The 20,392-nt window shown below is 35.4% G+C and overlaps 1 protein-coding gene across 4 annotated transcripts in view; it reads right to left on the reverse strand.

Annotated features, from left to right (window-relative positions):
* Positions 1-20,392, reverse strand: part of RNGTT (RNA guanylyltransferase and 5'-phosphatase) — a 198,369-nt gene that overhangs the window by 99,542 nt on the left and 78,435 nt on the right. For all 4 annotated transcript variants that reach the window (XM_014530074.1, XM_005858392.2, XM_014530073.1 and 1 more), the window contains 2 exons: positions 19,806-19,970; positions 4,764-4,832 (listed from right to left, as the gene is read on the reverse strand). In XM_014530074.1, the coding sequence (XP_014385560.1) occupies positions 4,764-4,832; positions 19,806-19,970 (234 nt within the window). The remainder of the gene's footprint in view (positions 1-4,763; positions 4,833-19,805; positions 19,971-20,392) is intronic.

Here is a 20,392-nt window from a genome sequence, read left to right on the forward strand (position 1 = left end):
GCTCGCCCCCAACTGCCCCCCTGGCGGCCTGCTCACCCCCAAATGCCCTCCCCTCCTGGCCTGATCACCCCTAACCACCTCTGCCTCGGCCTCACCACCATGGCTTTGTCTGGAAGGACGTCCACAAGGTCTCCTGGAAGGTCTCCTGGTCTAATTAGCATATTACCCTTTTATTAGTATAGATTATTTGGGTTTTTTGGTGTTGAGTTGTATAAGTTCTTTATAAATTCTGGGTATTAAACCCTTATCAGATGCATCACTGGCAAATATGTTCAAAGGAGTTTTCTGTGTTTTTTTTTTGCTTAGAGAAAAATCATTTAAGTTACCTGTTTTAGTCCTAAAGATATTTGGCAATTAAGTAACAACTGTTCAAGGAGAAAGATAGAGAATAACATTAAATTTGGCATCATAAAAGCAAACCAGCCCTAGCTGGTCTGGCTCACTGGATAGAGCGTCGGCCTGGGGACTGAAGAGTCCCGGGTTCGATTCCGGTCAAGGGCATGTACCTTGGTTGCAGGCACATCCCCAGTAGGGGGTGTGCAGGAGGCAGCTGATCGATGCTTCTCTCTCATCGATGTTTCTAACTCTCTATCCCTCTCCCTTCCTCTCTGTAAAAAATCAATAAAATATATTTAAAAATAAAAAAAGCAAACCACTGCTCCATAAGTCCTGTGGAATAGAGACCAGGGGAGACCGAGTATGCACAGAAATCCTAGATCTCATTAGGGCCCAAACTGTTGCTCTTTTCCGTCAAAATGTTACATCTCTCTTGGTAAGGAGGCCTCAGAATAAGATCAGCTGGTATCAGAGAACCCAAGAAACTCCATGTCAGGGAAAGAAATGATATGGATTCTTGACCAGGACCTAGACTGTCATGGGAAAGACAAAGGTTTGTATGAAGATAGAAATCACTTTGACCAAGCCAGTCTAAAATTAATTAAATCATTTTATGATGTGATGTGTATGTGTGAGTGTTGCTTAAAGAGCTGTGAGATTAACTGTCCATGCCTAAGGTAACATGGAAGACACTTCACAACTACTTTTCCATTTCCTTTATACATACACCCTAATATATTACCATCAGACTAACAGGGTAACTTAGGAATACCTATCTTTAACACTGTCTGCGTGTAGTAATGAAAGCAGCAGATGCACAAAAAGTGGAATCAATTATGAACTCATCAGAATTTCACCTTTCTGGAATCAGGACATGGGATAAGTTAAAAATCTCAAGGAAGAACCTAAGAAGTACAAAGGGATCTCTGCAATATTACAATGTGCTGTGATTTAGAAGGGGGAGACAAAGTGAGGGCTTCAGAAGGAATGCCTTCAAGTAAAAACTGGACTGGATATATTACCATTTATCAGGTAATAAAAATTAAACAGTTGTTTTACAGAGTTTAAGGAAAGAAGTAGTAATAATCATAACAAGCGACTAAGCAATTCCAAACTCTAGGCAAGAAAAGTTTTCTAAGAAAGAAAAATATACTAGTTGACTCAGATGTGAACAATATTTATATTACCATAGAAATACAAATACTGAATATTCATTTAACCAACCATGTGCAATAATTACAATTGTATAATACAGAGGAGGAGGGTGAGGGAGTGTTGGTAGAGTTAGAAAGCTCAATCTTGTTCTAGTAGAAAGTAAGCAGATCATGTGCAAAACGAAACACCAAGAGCGAGCAGCATAAATAGATTTTGCAAATAAAGGAAGAAAAAAAGCAGCTAAAACAACAAACAATGATTACCTCCTAGGAGTGCACTTTGGGTCTGGGGAAGGGTAGGAGAAGGAACTACTCTATTTTCCAGTATAAGCCATGATAGTTTAATTGACTTTTAATATCATGGCCATGTATTATAAGAATGTTACTTGGAGCCTATATAATTTTTCCATAATATTACCTCTTTTATTTTGAATATATTAAAAAATAGAGAAAAGAACTGTAAGAAATAAGGTAGCAAAAATTCTCAAAAAACTATTACAACCAAATCCAAAGGTATATTAAAAATTATATATAACATGATCAAGTAGCATTTATCCCAGAATGCAAGAATGGATCAACATGAGGAAATTACTGTAATTTACTACATGAATGTCATAAAAGGGAAAAATGGCATGATACTCTCAACAGAAAGGCATAGATAACAGGTAACAGAAAAGACATTTGTTAACTCCCAAAATCTACCTCTGATTGGGGGAAAAAAAAAAAAAAACCCTTTGTAAAAACAAAAATTTCTTAACATGATAAAAGATATCTAACAGAAATCTACCAAAAACATACTTAATGAAGAAAATTTAGCCACATTCCCTTTGAAATTGAAATAAAGGATAAATGTCTCCCTTTCCTCCATCCAATGAGAGCCATTGTTTAAACCAGTACTAGAGGTTCTGGCCAATATATATAATTAGACAATTATTAGAACTAACAGTGTTCAGCAAGGTTGTGAACCAATAAAATAATCAACAGTGTGACGGCACACTAGAAGTAGCAAATTCTTCTAAAGTCACCATTTACTATAAAAATGGAAAATATTAAATATTTAGAAATTGGATTAGAAACAATTAAAAATTTCAACTCAATTAGAGAGCAGAAAAAGACCTGAAAAGAGCTATACCATATTCATAAGATAATTTAACACTGTAAAAACATTTATTTTCTCCAAATTAATCTAAATGCAAATCAATTCCAAATAAATGCCCAACAGAATTTTTGGGTAATATGACAAACTGATTCTAAACCTTATATGTTAAACCAAATATCCACAAATATTTAAGAAAATCCTGGCAAAGAGCAGAGAGTCTTGCCTTACCAGATATCACTTACAAAATCACTGTAATAACAAGTGCGGTTGCTAGAATGGGAATAGACTAATAAATCAACTGACTATACTGGACATCACAGAGACTCACCTGTCAGGCCACTTCTCTTACATACCACCAAAATCTCACATATGCATGGGTCTGAACCGTGAGTTTAACACAATGAAATTTACTGTAGTTACTGTTATATTTAGACTTTAAATCTTTCCAATGGAGATTAGGCCTAGAAAATACTGAAACTTAAAAGATCTAACTTCCATATTTCCTAAGATAGCATTTTCTACAATTTCTGTCCCCAGCGTCTAACTCTCCTCCATCTCCTCCTCATTAGACCACAGAAGATTTCCCCCTCTATCAGTTTTGGCAAGGGCAGCTGTTAGTGAAAGCAAGTATCACATGACCTCACTTATATGTGGAATCTAATGAACAAAATAAACTGACAAACAAAATGGGTCCAGAGGAATGGATGCATGGAACAGACTGACAGATTTCGGGGTGGGGGGCGGTGGGGTTAACAATTAACCAAAAAACATGTGCATAAATGCATAGCCCATGGACACAGATAATAGTGCAGTGAAGACTTGGGGTGGGGTGGGGGCTAGGTGGAGGGAGCCAAAGGGGGTAAGAATAGGGGACATTTGTAATACTGTCAACAATAAGTAAAATAAAAAATTTTTAATGCAACATATGCTGAGGGGCAGCACATGAAATACAACCGTTTCCTGTAGAGTAGTGGTTCTCACACTTGAACATGCATTAGTCACTTGGAGAGCTTGTTAAAGCACAAAGTGCTGGACTGCATTCCCAGAGTTTCTAATCAGCACATCTCGGGTGAGTGACATAGCTAACAACTTTCTGTGTGGTGCAAATGCTCCTGACCACAGGTCACATTTAAGAAACACTGCCCTATAGAGCACAGGTTTGCAAGTAAAGGCAATTTTGTTCTCCAGGGGAAATTAGACAGTGAATGGATTATTTTTGGTTGTCACAACCTAGAGCAGTGATGGCGAACTGACACGCGAACTCATTTTTTTGGTTGATTTTTCTTTGTTAAATGGCATTTAAATATATAAAATAAATATCAAAAATATAAATCTTTGTTTTACTATGGTTGCAAATATCAAAAAATTTCTATATGTGACACGGCACCAGAGTTAAGATACGGTTTTCAAAATGCTGACATGCCGAGCTCAAAAGGTTCGCCATCACTGACCTAGAGGGATGGAAAGGAGAGGTAATACTGGCATCTAGTAAGAACAAACCAAGGAGATGTTGATAAACATCCTGTCATGCACAGGATAGCTCCCCACAGCAAAGAATTACCTTGTCAAAAACATCAATAGTGCTGAGGTTGAGAAACCTTACCATAGAGTAAAACAAAACTTACTCCAAATATATGATTTGACCACTAAGTTGTTGAAAGTCCTTTAATGAGTTTCAGAAATTTGATATGGAATAAATATTCAAAGAATTATATTTTTCTTCAAGTAGAGATAACTCTTTGAATTTTATTCATCTACAGCAAAGTTAAGTTTTAGAAATATTAATACTTAAAGGTATATTGGCCTACAGTAAGAAATAAACATTTATATAATATTATTGATAGATTTATAGTAAAGAAACATAAATTAACATTCATTTTATAAGATTATTATATTAAAGACTAACTTTCTTGAAAAATAACAACCAGCTATATTTATTTCTTACACTGAGTGAAAAAGCAAAAAACTGTTCATTTCACTATTTTATATATTCAGTATAAATGAAATCTTTTATAACAGTTTGTTTTAAGGAAAAACAGTGATTACAGAAATAATTAATACAAAATAAATGTGTCTGAGAAAAAATGTACTTTATAGATACATACATATCTACCACACCACCACCACCACCACCACCACTACCACCACCACCCCACACACACAAATGAACTTACTCCAGTAGGCTGAAAAATAAGTCCATCCATTTCATGGCTAACTTCTTTTGCAAAATTTCCTTCAAGTAGCTATAAAATAAATATATGTATTTTCAGAAATACAATAATCAATACAATAATCACTTTAATTAAAGATATTTTAAATTCTGTAAACTTTATAAAAACTTTTCTTAAGTTTTAAGAACTGAAATGCAAAATGAGAGAGAGGGGTTGTCCAGAGGAATATAGGTTAATACATTATAAGGTATGTTTTTTAATATGTGAAGATTTCCATTCTATGGCAGGCTAGATATCTTGAACAACAGTCCTAACTACAACCAAAATGATGGATAAAATATTTAAAACATTTTTAAATGCATTGCTGAGTCAGGATGAAAGGAATTTTAATATGGAAAATTCAATGTGGATTTAAAGCATTGGTCTCACTGACAAAATAAAGGGAGAAACTCTGGGAAGTAATAAATAAAGAGAATAAAAAATAAACATATAGAACAAAGGAGACAGCAGAGAAACCTGCTTGGGGATGGAGTGTGTGGGAGAATCCCCTGAGAATCTGTAACCACAACTAACTGAGACATAGGAAACACAATCCGAAAATACATCACCTGTGTTTTTCCAAAACCCTCAAGCAGAAAAAATTTTAGCCTTACTTTTTTGTCTTACTGTTTCTTTTCTTTTTTGGTTTTTCCTATATTTTTTTTCAAGCAAAGAACTGCAGTACAAGGGATGCACAGTACAAAATACAAATAGCAGTTTTCTCAAAGCCTTATCTGCTAAAGAGCAGAGTTATAAGATCCAATGCTCTCTAATTAGTTCTGAACAAGTCGTTTTAAATTCTTCCTTTTCATGGATTTTTATTATTTTGAAGAACTGAACATGTGTATCATGGCCAGAAATCCTAATATTGATTTCTGCATTTCAGGGAAGAGAACAAAATATACTTTCACAGAGCCAGATAGGACAGTTTTGGGATTCATATATGTGTCTCCAAATTTTAGGATCTGTTGTGGGTTATCTAATCCAAATCTTTTATCATAATCACATCCTCTTAAAACCACTACACTCACTTATAGGGAGATTTACATTCCAACAGCAACAACCAAAATTTCAAGTGTATTTCACATGCAACAAGATTAGTGTTTCTCCTCCCCAACTGTGACCTTTACCGTCTCTGCCATTACTTCCTTCAAAATCTGTAACTTCTCTAAACTGGGGCAGTGAGCAAAATTAGAGCGATCCTAGTTCCTAACTGCTTAAAGACCAATTTGAGTTTGAATATCTACAGTCCCTTAAAACTGTAATGCTCCTTAGTCAAATTCCTAAGGACAGAAATCAAAAAGGCTAGGGTGAGGGTAAATGAGGAGTTAGTGTTTAATGGGTAGAGTTTCAGTTTAGAAAGGTGAAAATCGATCTGGAGGTAGATGACAGTAATGGTTACACGACAATGTAAACAAATTTAATGCCACTGAAATGTATGCTTAAGATTTGTTAAAAAGGTCCATTTTATGCTATGTATATTTGCCTCAACTTAAAACATATGTATAGAACTCTTAATATTTTCTGTTTTGTTTTGTTCTTTCCTCTCATTATAACACTATGAAAGTGGGGAGCTTGCCAACTGGATCTCTTAGAACCATGTTGTCAAGAGTTTAGCCAAATAAGCAAAAAGTTCAGGACAGATCTGAGATTCATACATTGATCTCCAATTTACTCAAAGGTTTAAATGACCTAGCCATCTGAGGAGGAACTCTGCCTAACTAAAAATTCAATATGGATTCAAAGCACTGATTTCTTATAAATTTCTTTCAAGAGGTGAAAATAAACTCCAACCATCGAAATGTCAAAAAATACCAGCTGACACTCTTGCTATAACTTTGGAAGGCAATGTTAAACTAAAAGCTTTGTTTCATATATGTTATCTATTCACCCTGGAGAAAAAATATTTTTGAAACCTATGCTCATATTTAGAAGTACAGCTATATATATAAGACCTTTATGTTCTATATCAATGTTTTTCAAATATCCATGAATGATGAATAAAAGTTCAAATAAGAAAAATATATATAACTGGATACTTCATGTACCCCATTATGTAAGAAAAAGTAACTTGCTACATTCATAGCATAGTCCTGCTGAGGAATGATGTAATAAAAACCAAATATCACAATCATCTTTTTAAAAAACACTTTTAAAGGGTTAAAAAACTTGTTCTCCTTTTATTGTAGGTACATCATTTATAGCAAGTAAACAGCTTTTCCATTCTTAGACCAAACTTCTCAACTTCATACACTGGGCCATCCCTAAACATAAAGTATGTAATAAAGTAACAGTATAAAATACAGAGTTGGCAAGACTAAATAACACGATGTTATCTGAGAATAAAGTCACCTAGATACATAGCAACCAAAAACAGCCTTGGGCCAAGGATATTACATTGATAAAAAGCAAAAAAAAAAACAATCTGCTCCTGCCAAAACATCCTGCCTATGCAGGACAAAGTTCAGTCTCCTCTAGGGAGAGAGAGAGGCAGGCTCACTGAGGGAAAACCCATCCCTGAGACTAGGGGCTCAAGGTCTAATACTACTATTAATACTAAGACTTTAGGAGGAAAACTAAGAAAACCGTGGTTCCCACAAGTCAGGCACTGAGTGACAAGAAACAGTTGTTTATAGATGAGGGAGAGCACAAGAGCAAAAAATAGACCACTATGTGGTATAAGCAAGCAGAGTCTACTGAAAGCTAAAAGTGAAGCAGGAAAAATGGGCAAAACCACTTTATACCCATTGTTAACAGCAGTCATCTGCTGAAGGAATGCAAAGTTGTTGAGCACTGAAGATAACTATAGCAATATAAACCCATCTCAAATACAGAACACACTGATTCAGCCACTAACTCCTCTCCCCAAAATGAGGTACATTAAACTGAAAGAAGAGGTATGTCCACACTAAGCACAAAGATATTTACCTCAGTTTCTAGTGTTCACACAGAAAAATAATGAGTGTCCAGCATCCAATAAAAATGTACCACACACACACATAAAAAATAAGAAAAATAATGACTACATTTAATAGATAAGGCAGTCAATAGAACAAGACATAAAGATGGACCATAGGGCAAAGGACTTAAATAGACACTTTTCAAAAGAGGACATATAGAAGGCCAAGAGACATATGAAAACATGCTCAAAGTCACTAATCATCCGAGAGATGCAAATCAAAACAACAATGAGGTACCATCTCACACCTGTCAGAATGGCTATCATCAACAAATCAACATACGACAAGTGCTGGAGAGGATGCGGAGAAAAGAACACTCGTGCACTGTTGGTGGGAATGCAGACTGGTGCAGCCACTATGGAAGACAGTATAGAGTTTCCTCAAAAAGTTAAAAATGGAACTCCCATTTGACCCAGTGATCCCACTTCTAGGAATATATCCCAAGAAACCAGAAACACCAATCAGAAAGGATATATGCACCCATATGTTCATAGCAGCACAATTCACCATAGCTAAGATCTGGAAACAGCCTAAGTGCCCATCAGTAGATGAATGGATTAGAAAACTGTGGTACATCTACACGATGGAATACTATGCTGCTGTAAAAAAGAAGGAACTCTTACAATTTGCAACGGCATGGATGGAGCTGGAGAGCATTATGCTAAGTGAAATAAGCCAGTCAATGAAGGAAAAATACCACATGATCTCACTCATTCATGGATAATAAAGACCATTACAAACTTTTGAACAATAATAGATACAGAGGCAGAGCTGCCTCAAACTGATTGTCAAACTGCAGCGGAAGGCCAGGGAGGGTTGGGGGGCAGGAGGGAGGGGAGTAAGAGATCAACCGAAGGACTTGTATGAGGCCAGGGGAAGGTCAAGGGGGGGAAAAAAAAGGAGACATATGTGATACTGTTTGTAATACTTTAAGCAATAAAACAAAATTTTTTAAAAAAGAAAAGAAAAAAATCACCAAAAATAAATAAATAATTAAAAAATAAAATAATGTGACAGAAAAAAAAAAAAAGATGGCCCATATTTTGGAGTTATCAAATAGACTTTAAAACAGCCCTAACATTTTAAAGAAAAGGGTGGAAAACATGTCTGAACAAATATGGAACTTCACAGAGATAAAAATAAAAACTATAAAAATGAGACAAATGGAAATGCAAGAAATAAAACACAGTATCAGGGGGAAAATGCTAATCAATGAAAATGAGCCCTAGAGCCTCAGTGGTTACAGCGGCAGCCCACGGACTGAAGGGTCTTGGGTTCAATTCTGGTCAAGGGCACGTACCTCAGCTGCAGGCTCCATCCCTGGTAGGGGTGCATGCAGGGGGCAACCAGTGTGTCTCTTTCACATGGATGTTTCTCTCCCTGTGTCTCTCCCCTTCCCTTCCACTCCCTCTAAAAATCAATGGGGGGAAAAATATCTTTGGGTGAGGATTAAAAAAACAACAACAAATGATAATCAATGGATTATCAGCAGACTGAATATAACATAGGGAAAAGAAATCAATGAACTTGAAGAAAAAAAATGTGTAGCACTTTTTCCAACTGAAATAAAAAAAGGAAAAAGATACAACACTGCAAATCAAAAAGCAGGCATAAAGATGTCTTGAAAAAACTTACAGAACACAGACAGAAAACCAGTAAAAATATGAACACTGAAACAATCAGACCTAAATGAAAATTATAAGACATTCCACTCAAAAACAGGAGAAACACTTTTTTTCACAAGTGCATACAACACATTTATAATATATCAGTAAGAGAAAGATATCTGGAAAGCTCTCCAATGTTTGGAAACTTAATAACAAATTTCTAAATAACCCACAAATAAAAGAAAAAAATCAAAAAAAAAATTTTAAGTATTTCATACCAAATGAAAACATAGTAGGCTGAGATTTGAGAGATGGAGCTAAAGTGTGCTTACAGAAATATTCATTGCACCCTAACCGGTTTGGCTCACTGGATAGAGCATCGGCCTACGAACTGAAGGGTCCCAGGTTCGATTCTGGTCAAGGGCATGTACACTCCAGTAGGGAGTGTGCAGGAGGCAGCTGAATCGATGTTTCTCTCTCATCGATGTTTCTAACTCTCTATTCCTCTCCCTTCCTCTCTGTAAAAATTCAATAAAATATATATTTTAAAAAAAGAAAAAGAAATATTCATTGCACTGAGAAAAGTAGAAAGGTCACAAATCAATATTAGCTTTCACCCTAAGAAACTAAGGAAAACTCTAGAGTATTTAGGATCACAGATATAAGGGAAGAAGCCACTTGGGCTGAGATTGCATAACCAATAAGGAGGACTACTTTCCCTAAGGCTAAGACCCAGACACTGTTGAAGAGGTTCATGACTCACTGGATGGCAGAGAAGTTGAAATGTATTGATGAGATGTCTCACTAGTTTTAAAAGATGGAAGTTGTGTTTAGAAAGCAGTATCGCCCTAGCCGGTTTGGCTCAGTGGATAGAGGATCGGGCCTGTAGACTGAAGGGTCCTGGGTTTGATTCTGGTCAAGGGCACATGCCCAGGTTGCGGGCTCGATCCCCAGTGTGGGGCATGCAGGAGGCAGCCGATCAATGATTCTCTCTCATCATTGATGTTTCTTTCTTTCTCTCTCTCTCTCTCTCTCTCTCTCTCTCCCTTCCTCTCTGAAATCATTCAAAACAAATAAATGTTGAGTCTTTAAAAAAAGAAAGCAGTATATCTAACTTAAAACTTTAAAGTAGGAATATAGCCAGGGATAAGTTGTCAAAGTCAAAGTAACTAAATCAGAATAAAAATCAGAATAAAAAATTTCCAAGAAGTGGAGAATCCAGCGTTTATAAGTAGGTCAAACAAAACATAGGGAAGTTGTATTAAGCAAGGATGATGGGCAGCCCTTGAGAAAAGAGTTTTAAGTCAGGCACAGTCTCAAAGGAAGAAGTAGTTACCAAGGAGCCAAAAAGAGTTAGTTAAAGACTTTGTTTAAATACCATGGCTTGAAAGGTCAAGTTTTATTTCAATAATTTAAATACCAAATAATGTTAAAACTCACTTTGGTATTTTTTGGCTCTAATATTATATTCCAAAATAGACTGTCCTATACTTTTAAGCTACTCTGTTTTTTGCCTCTTCTATATTTTAAGTAAAACTAATTTATGAATTGCACTGGTATTCTTATGTAAGATGTGCTAAGGTTTTCTTAATTTGTTGTGGTAACATCACAATAAAAATAAAATCACATTCAGTATTGATTAAAGTAGATATTTTCTGACTGCCTACTTATGCTAGAAACCCAGGTAGCAGTTGGATACTGAGGACCCAATGATAATATAAGCCTACATATGCCTAAATAATACCTTAATTTTAATTTAACAGTAAAAATATTAAATGCAAAGATGTAATTAGCCATTTCTCCCTCTTAATTTTTCTTCAGAAACACAGTTCTATTTAAATTAACCAAAATGTTTGTTAAACACTTCTAAAAACAACAACAAATACCTTACTTTAAAAATATTTAACTGTAAAACTTAGGAGAAGCTATTAAAGTGGAATATGGGTGAATTATTCTAAAAATCCTAGGGTATTATTTAGAATTATAACTTTCTTGATTATTTTTTCCCCAAATAAAATTAGAAGATAGTTGAATAAAATTTAAGATAGTAGACATAATATGTAGAGAGCGCCTGGGAAGACACATGAGCATTTCTTTAATTATTGTCAGCTGAATCCAGTGGCGTTGGCAAAGCCACATCCTGGAAACATGCTTTGCCAGCGGCAGGAGTGTTGTCAGCTTGACCTTCAGCCCAGGTGCCAGGGGGTGGGTTTTGTTATTTAAATCCAGCCAAGCACCAGGAATGAATACAACTCGGGCCTACCCAAGAATGCACATAATCTCCTTTGTCTTGACCTTTAGTAAAACTTCCTGGGTTTTGCTGTATAAAATAAACACGCTGATTGGCTATGGGTCCCTATCTCTCCATCAGAGGACAGCGTTCCCACCCAGCCCCAGCTTTTTCCTTCCATCTCTGTGTCCAATCTCTGTGTCCGTCTCTTTCTTTCATTTTCTCAATCCCCAACCGCCCCTATTCAGAAACCGACCGCTCTCTAGCCACACTGGACGTGGAGAAAAGAGAAATATTTACAATAATATATCAAATCATCTGTAATAATAAAAGCGTAATATGTTAATTAGACTGGACGTCCTTCCGGACAACCTTCCGGACGAAACCAGGGCTGTGAGGGAAGCCCAGGTCCTGGGTCCTGGGTACCAGAGGGCAGCTGTGCCAGCAACTGGGGGAAGGAAGGCCTACTCTTGCACAAATTTTGTGCATTGGGCCTCTAGTTATTAATAAAGCATGATAGTATTTTATAAAGCTTTACCTATAAAATTTGCTTATCTATGAATACAGTAGCATCACTTGAATACCATCATACAGCCTACAGAAGGCATGTAACTTTCCATTAGGTTATACCAGGTGACTGAGTAGAATTGACACTTTATATATCTATAGATCAGAAAGCAATTGAAAACCAAATCACTATAAGTGCATAAGCAGAGAAAGATAATGCAAAAGGGCTTGAAATTAGAAACATTAGAAACAAAGCAGAAACTGTAAAGTTACGAAGCATAGAGAGGAACCTTTTAGAAATAAGCAAAATGATAGCTTAAGACTACAAATAAAGAAGAAAATGAATCTGCAGTGTCACTGGGGATGGGCATTGGCAACATCAATTCATTACAGTATAGAAAAATAATACTTCTCTTAAATGAGAAAAGAATATCTCTACCTTTCTATTATGGACTAGTTCACTCACCTCAGATGTTTTCTGAGCAAATATTTCCACATAGCCTCAACTAACTGCCTGAGAACACTCAATATAATAGCTTATATCTATTGATTTTTTATGTGCTTTCATGACTCCCCTAAAATTCAAGGTTTAGTTTTTCCAATCCCTCCAAAATGGAATTTCCATTCACCTACATTACTCTTTAGCCTTTTTTTATTCCCAAAGTTTAACTTCTGGCTTAGACTAAGATTATCCAGTGCTTCTGTACCCTCAATATTCCTCTAATCAGTACAAAATCATTCTACAAAACTCATCCTTTCTCTTCGATAAAAAGTCAATATCATTATCTTCTTTTAAAAACAATAATTTGATTTCTATTACTGTATTTACCAATAATGCTTAAGCAACTATAACATTAAAATTAGCTAATCAAAATATAAATAGCCTCTGGAATAAAATCCTTTGTTTGAGTGAGTGTGTACTGAAGAAGTAACTTTACCAAAAGAGAGGTCTGGCCTATGCCCTCCACTACTGGGAGGTGAGCTCTAGCCCCTGGACTGTCCTGCCTGATGAAAGTATCTTTCATAGTACCTGGGTTGCAGGTTTAATATTAAATATTAAAATCATCATTCATAGTTAACCCATATCACTAAAATTAAGCATAATAATTCTAGTGAAACCCTCTTGACAAGTTAAAAAATCTAAAAACAGAATTTATCTAGAACATATAGTTTATTTATTATTTTTGGTCGTTGTTAGTCTTATTTTGAAACTCATAATGGAGGTATCATTCATTCATTCATTCATTCATTCAGCAAACATTCATTTAGTGCCAGTAACTGACAACCACTCTACCAAGTATATGAGATTTAAAAGAAATCAACCAGTCTCTATCCTGGAAGAACCAGTGTCAGAGTTTCAGATGTCACTAACTCAAATGCTTATAGGTGCCAGGCCTGAACAGGACTGGATATAAGATAATATGGATGAGTGAGAACTATGACAAGCTGGAGAGGGCATCCTCACCTATAAGCAATTTCATTATTTTTTAAATATTATATAAGCTTAAACTTTCTGAGACCTACCAGTTTATGACTTTTGGTTAATATGGACCTAACTACACACAAAATAGTTATTTTACACTACGTGTTTTTAATAGAGATGTTTAAAGGCTTCTGAGAGAATAGAAAAGTAATTATAATTTCACTATCATTCACGGTTTTACTCAAATATTACTGAGTACTAATTATGTATCCATTTTAAAAAAGAGACAAACAGGAGGAGGAAAAGGTAACACATATAACACTATGTGCCAAGCACTGTTCTAAGCACTTTACATACATTAATTCATTTTAGCCTCACAACAATCTTAAGAAGTAGGAGCCACTATTATCCCCATTTTGAAGGTGAAGTTTAGAACTTAGCATAGGTCACACAGAAAGGAAGTGAAACCCCAAAATCACTCTGGCTCCAGAGTCCATGTTCTTAACTGTTCTTCTAAACCAGGGATTCACATTCCCAGTCTAAGTTTTATATAAAACACACACACACACACACACACACACACACACACACACTCTCCTTTGGCATATTCCCATAGCACCCTGTGCTTCCCTCCATCACAGGATTTTCCTGTTTAATTGTCTGACTACCAAACTGAGCTGTGGACTATTTAAGGTCAAAAATCACATCTTATTACCACTGTATCCTCAACATCTATTACAGTAATCTGGCATAGAGTAAGTTCTCACTTCAATAAACATGTGCTCAATAAATATAAAGTGAATAGCACAATGACAGAATTGATAAAAACAGGCTAATATGTATCAGTTAGGTAGAATACACATGGAATATATTATATCCCCAAAACTTGTGTAAAATGAAAACATTAAAAATTATAAGACATTTAAAAGCTGTTGGTTTAATTAATATACAGATTATTAAAGGGGTGAGATATTTTTTAAATATTAAAATCATCATTCATAGTTAATAACTTTATCCAAACTACCCCATATTGCCTTCATATCGCCAGTGGGGACAATAGTAAAAGATTCCTAACTGGTCTTCTTGATTGTAGGTTAACATCCTTTCTCCAAACTATTTCTACTCACTACTGCTAGAACTGACTCTAAAACAATTTGTTGTGTAACAATCACATCTAAAAACCCTCAAATGCTCCTCACTGCCTACATGTAATCCAAATTTCCTTAGCATGTTTTAAGTTGGTTTTTTTGTTTGTTTTTTGTTTTTTTCAGGGAAACCTCTCCTAAATCTTTTCTAAAATGTTTATCCAAATTGCAGCTGGTAAGAAGTATAGGGGAGTATTTCCTTTATGGGTAGAAAAACATGACCTACTAGTTTGGAAGAATGCTAAGCATTTTTGGAAGGAATGCAAGGACAGAATGAATACTTAGCCATAAACACATAAGTGATGCAATTAAAAATAAAACTAAACTACAAGAGTGGCTGGTCTGAATGTCACAAGAAAAACGACAAAAATTACAGAGATAAAGAAACCAAGAAAGAAGTTAAATATTTTAATTTGAGCATAAATGGAAATCACATTTATTTGTAAAATATAATTTAAGACTTTCAAACAAAGAACATTATGGTAAATTGCAAAACAATCTACCTCATTGAATACATCCTTTGGCCCTGGCCGGTTTTTCTCAGTGGTTAGAGCATCGCCCCGTGGACCAAAGAGTCACGCGTTTGATTCCTAGTCAAAGGCATGTACCTGGGTTGCATGTCCCTGGCTCTGGGCATGTGAGGGAGGCAACCAATCAATGTGTGTCTCTCACATCAATGTTTCTCTCTCCCCTCCTCACTCCCTTCCATTCTCTCTAAATATCAATGGAAAAAAACATCCTCAGGTGAAGATTTAAAAAAAAAAAATCCTTTGTTTGAGTGAGTGTGTACTGAAGAAGTAACTTTACCAAAAGAGAGGTCTGGCCTATGCCCTCCACTACTGGGAGGTGAGCTCTAGCCCCTGGACTGTCCTGCCTGATGAAAGTATCTTTGCTTACCAAAAAGTTTAACAATATGATTTATGATGGGGGCTTTCGATTATGCCATATCAGTTCTGACGTCCAGAGGAACTGGAGACTAAATGTATTAGCTAAACCTCTGGGAGGGGCTGCAAACTAAAGGTCAGCCATGCAGGTGGGATGTGACAATATAACCTTTGGATCTCGAACACTTAGGTGAGCTTCCCTAGTTGGCAATATTCTAATATTGTCATACATACTAACCAGGAGTAGGTAACACCATCCATGACTCTTCAGGGACAGGACAACCAGAAGCTTATCATTTGGGCACCTCATAGATTTGCCCTATGCAGCTCCTCTTTTGGCCTCCAGTTACAGTAAAACTATAATCATAAGTATAGTGCTTTCCTGAGTTCTGTGAGTCTGTTTGGTAAATTATCTGTGAGTTCTGTGAGTCTGTTTGGTAAATTATCAAACCTAAGGGAGTCCCTGGGGACGGCAGAATTTGTAGCCAGCAGGTCTGACATGAAGGTGGCCCTGGGGACTCCCATACTTGCACCTAGAGTCTAAGTAAGGACCATTCTGTAGGGGACTATGCAGTTGGCCTGAATTCATTGCAACAGAAGTTTTTGTCACTGTGTTTCTATAGTTGACACAATTTAGACTATCCTCCAAGTCACAGGCATCAGCAGGAAAGCATATGACTTCCTTGTTGGGCATTATTGTCAAGATGGGGCAGACTGTAGAATGATGCCATAGTCGCATGGGTAAAGTGACCCAGTTAGCCACCACAAATGAGATCTCTGGATGAGGACAACCCATACTGACATACCAAATGGCATTTATCTGTAAACTAAACATGTTTTACAGCCTAATAAAGTACCAGGAATAAGGAATGAGACTTTAAGAAATAAACTTTGTTTTCTACAATATAAAAAGCATATAACATTTCCCTTATTCTTTGTATCAATTTTGAGCTACTATAGAAATAGTTCAAAATCATATAAAAATAGAACCTAAGATTTATATCTAAACTACTATATAAAGTACTTCATTTTGCTGTATAAAATAGCAAAATATATCTCTGGTATAGTGATTGTATTTCTAGTACTTAAAGGTAAGCATTTATCAACAATTTAATGCAGCAAATAATTACATGGGTCACTAGACTTTTATATATACCTTTAAAGAATATGTGCTTTCATCAGCTGTACTGTCACTAACTTCCTATGTGCAACTTAAAATTCTTACTATTTCTCTTTAATATGTCTACCTTTACATTCTCTCCCAGAAAGGCCCCACCCTACTGCAGCCTAGTGAGTCACACTCCTCTTCTCACAGGGTATACACATATGCCTAAAGTATATGTGGACATGTATGTGCCCTCAGAGTCCCTAGGCTAAGACCGGGAATCCTAAGAACATGCCAAAAAATAAAAATAAATAAATAAGGCAATCTATAAAGATATGGAAAGAAATGAAAATCCTTGTGAATAAAAAAATAGATAGAATATATGCATATTTCTCTTCTTTTTTAATATAACTTATAGCATATTTTCCATTGTTTTTTGTTGTTGTTTTATTAACTTTAATGGGATGACACTGGTTCACAAAACCATACAGGCCTCAACAAAACATATGGGCACTGTATCGTGTGCCCACTGCCCAAAGCAAAGTTTCTTTCCGCCCCCATTTCCCCCCTTTGCCCACCTCCACTGACCCCCCACCCCCCACTCCCTTTCCCTCTGGCTGTCACCACATTGTTGTCTATGCTATGTGTTAAATATATGTGGATTTTTTGCTTAATCACTTCATCTTCTTTCATCCAGTCCCCTAACCCTTCTCCCCGATAGTAGCTGTCAGTCTGTTCCATGTATCCATGCCTCTGTTTCTATTTTATCTGTCAGTTTAACTTGTTCATTAGATTCCACATATAAGTGTCAAAAGAATATATGCACCCCTATGTTCATTGCAGCATTATTTACAATAGCCAAGATCTGGAAACAGCCCAAGTGCCCATCAGAACATGAGTGGATAAAAAAGCTATGATACATTTATACAATGGAATACTACTCAGCTGTAAAATGAATAAATAAATAAAAATGATTCTTTTTTAATTGGCCTTCAAACTAGAAATTCAAATAAAATTATTATTTGAGAAATTGCTTCTTGTTACTATTTTGTATGCTTTAACTATGTATATTCAGTTAAACACTGAACAACTCATTATCCCTGCACTGTGTTTGATGGATCTAATTACATAAAAGGAAAAGGCTAATAGAGCTATACTAATAAAGTCCTAAAATCAAAATTATCTTCAAAATTTTAAAGGTGTGCAGAAATGAAATGTCTATTTTAAAAAGTATGCATTTTTCCACAGTTATAAACTATTTAAAACCACATAAAAAATGTCTTCCCTCATAAAAATGATATATACTTCCATGACAAAGGCTTTATCATTCATAATATCACTATTTACCATTCCCATTAGCAAAGATAATAATAATAAGATTTTGCAATGGAGGCCTGTGGAAGAGGCAGGAATGGGGTGAAGGGGGTCAATGGGGGTGGAGAGGACATCTCTAATACTTTCAACAATAAAGATAAATTTATTTTAAAAATTCATAATAAAAAGAAGACTCTCTAGAGCAATAATCTGTCAATTATAGCTACTATCCCATATTTGGTGTTACTCGTTTTCCCCTTTAGACCAACTCTGCTGTAAAAGGTGCTTTCCTTCTGTATTCTACAACCAAAAAGAATTTCAAGAGAAACTAAGAACAAAGAAATAACAGTAAGAACTGAAACGGAGGGAAAATGAGACTAATAATAACAATTCTAAATATTAGGACTTCTTTTTTAAAAATCATATGGTTTAAAAAGGGGGTTAAATAAGCTGAGTATAAAGAAAAAAAGGAAGAGCATCACGGTTCTCTAATGAAAACTACATTGAAAGTTGTTCAATATAACTGCTTCAGATCCCTAAAGAACAATTCTTATAATTATCCACTGCCAAATATTTCTAAGAAGTACTGATTTTGACTAATGAAACTATACTAAGACACATTTTCTTCAGTGCTGAACTTTGAATTAAGACAGCACAAGCTGTCAAATTAGTTTTTAAAAAACAAATGCAAACTGAAACAATTTGGCTTCTGCCCAAATTTACACTCTATTTATAATTTAGAAAATATTTCCGCAAGAGTACATAGCTGCAATTAACAGATTTCCACCAAGGGTGTGGCCCACGTTAAGTGCCAACGTTATCCTTATTCTACCAATTGGGCAGAGCACAGAAGTGTACAGGCTCCTGTAAGCACCCCTATCATATGTCTGCTGTCAAAAGAGGCACAAAAGGCAAGCAGTGAACTGTGAGAAGATGACGGCAGTCGAAGTCTACCAACAGCCCCATGCCAAGAAGGCATTATGCAAAATATTAGTGAAAAAAGAATAACTCTTTATTTGTTTTTTCTATAATATATTTATATATTGAGAAGAAAAAGGATCAATGGTGCTGGAATAATCGCTAATATTATATCCAAGAAGAAATACCAAATTGAGTGGACATGAATAGAAGCAGGTAAAATACAACAAAAACTTCTTCTATCATCTACCTTATGAGATTATATTAGAAAGGAAATTAAAACATAATTGCATAAGTTGCTATATTTCCCATATTATTCTATCATATCATAACCATTCCTCTTCCCAAAACTAACTTCATGGTGCATCTTTATTGTCAAATAGTATGCAGCAGCTAAAAAATAATGTTGCAAATCCCTATGCATTAACATGGAAATATTTCTAAGCCACACTGTTAAATAAAAAAAAAAAAAACTATCCCAGAATATTTAATATGATGCATTTTAAGTGTCCAAACAACAAAAATAAAGAAAACTTTCCATGTATCTATATACATATATATGTAACTGATTAGTTTAAAATAGACTATGTACTAAAAACTGCTGATTTCAAAAGGCCTGACAAGTTATTTTCACTCTTATGTAACTCTACACAGCTTACAGCTTTTTAAAAAACATAATAGCTATCAATCAAAAACTATTATGAGAAACAAGAAAACAACCTAGTTTAAGTTTCCATCACTGAGAATCTTACTAAAGAGGAGAAGACCTGGTAACTGTATATGTTTATCCAAAAGAGTACTATATTCAAGAAATTTCGGGAAAAATCAAGACAATTCGGCAGAAAAATATCATTCATATTCCTCTCCCAAGCTGAATTAGGATATATTATAAGTGTTATTTTAAAAATGTTACCTTTCTTGAAGTATAAATGTCAAAAAATGGCTTATTTCTGACACTAAATGGTTCCTGTGTTTTGTCAATGAGCCCAGTCTTCATTTTTTCATGTCGAGGATTTATTATTTCTCGTTCTATACACTGAAGACGAACATTAAAATCACAATCTCCAACTGGTTGTGCCTGAATTAAATGAGACAGTTATTTAAATTTTAACTCTAAAAACTATTTTTTCAGCATTACTATCAAGGCTTTCACTTTGTACATAGTAGTTTATGTAAATTACATCCTTTGGAGTTCTCCAATATAGAGCCTGCACAACCCCACATGCCAGCCCTAAAAATTAATTTGACTAATGATGGAAGCATATCTAAACATACACACACACACACACACAGTTATTTCAAAATTATAAATGTATAAAATAGTATGGGGAAAGGGTATAAATCTACTAACAACTGATCCAAAATTTTCACATCTGAATTAAAGTATTAATATACTCACTAATTGTTTTTATTATTTATATATTTATATGCATAGCCCATGGACAGGGGCAATAGGGTAGTGAAGACCTGGGGGGAGGGGGAAGGTAGGGGTTAGGAGAA

The sequence above is a fragment of the Myotis brandtii genome, unplaced genomic scaffold (assembly GCF_000412655.1).
Source record: "Myotis brandtii unplaced genomic scaffold, ASM41265v1 scaffold1171, whole genome shotgun sequence".
NCBI classification, from domain to species: domain Eukaryota; kingdom Metazoa; phylum Chordata; class Mammalia; order Chiroptera; family Vespertilionidae; genus Myotis; species Myotis brandtii.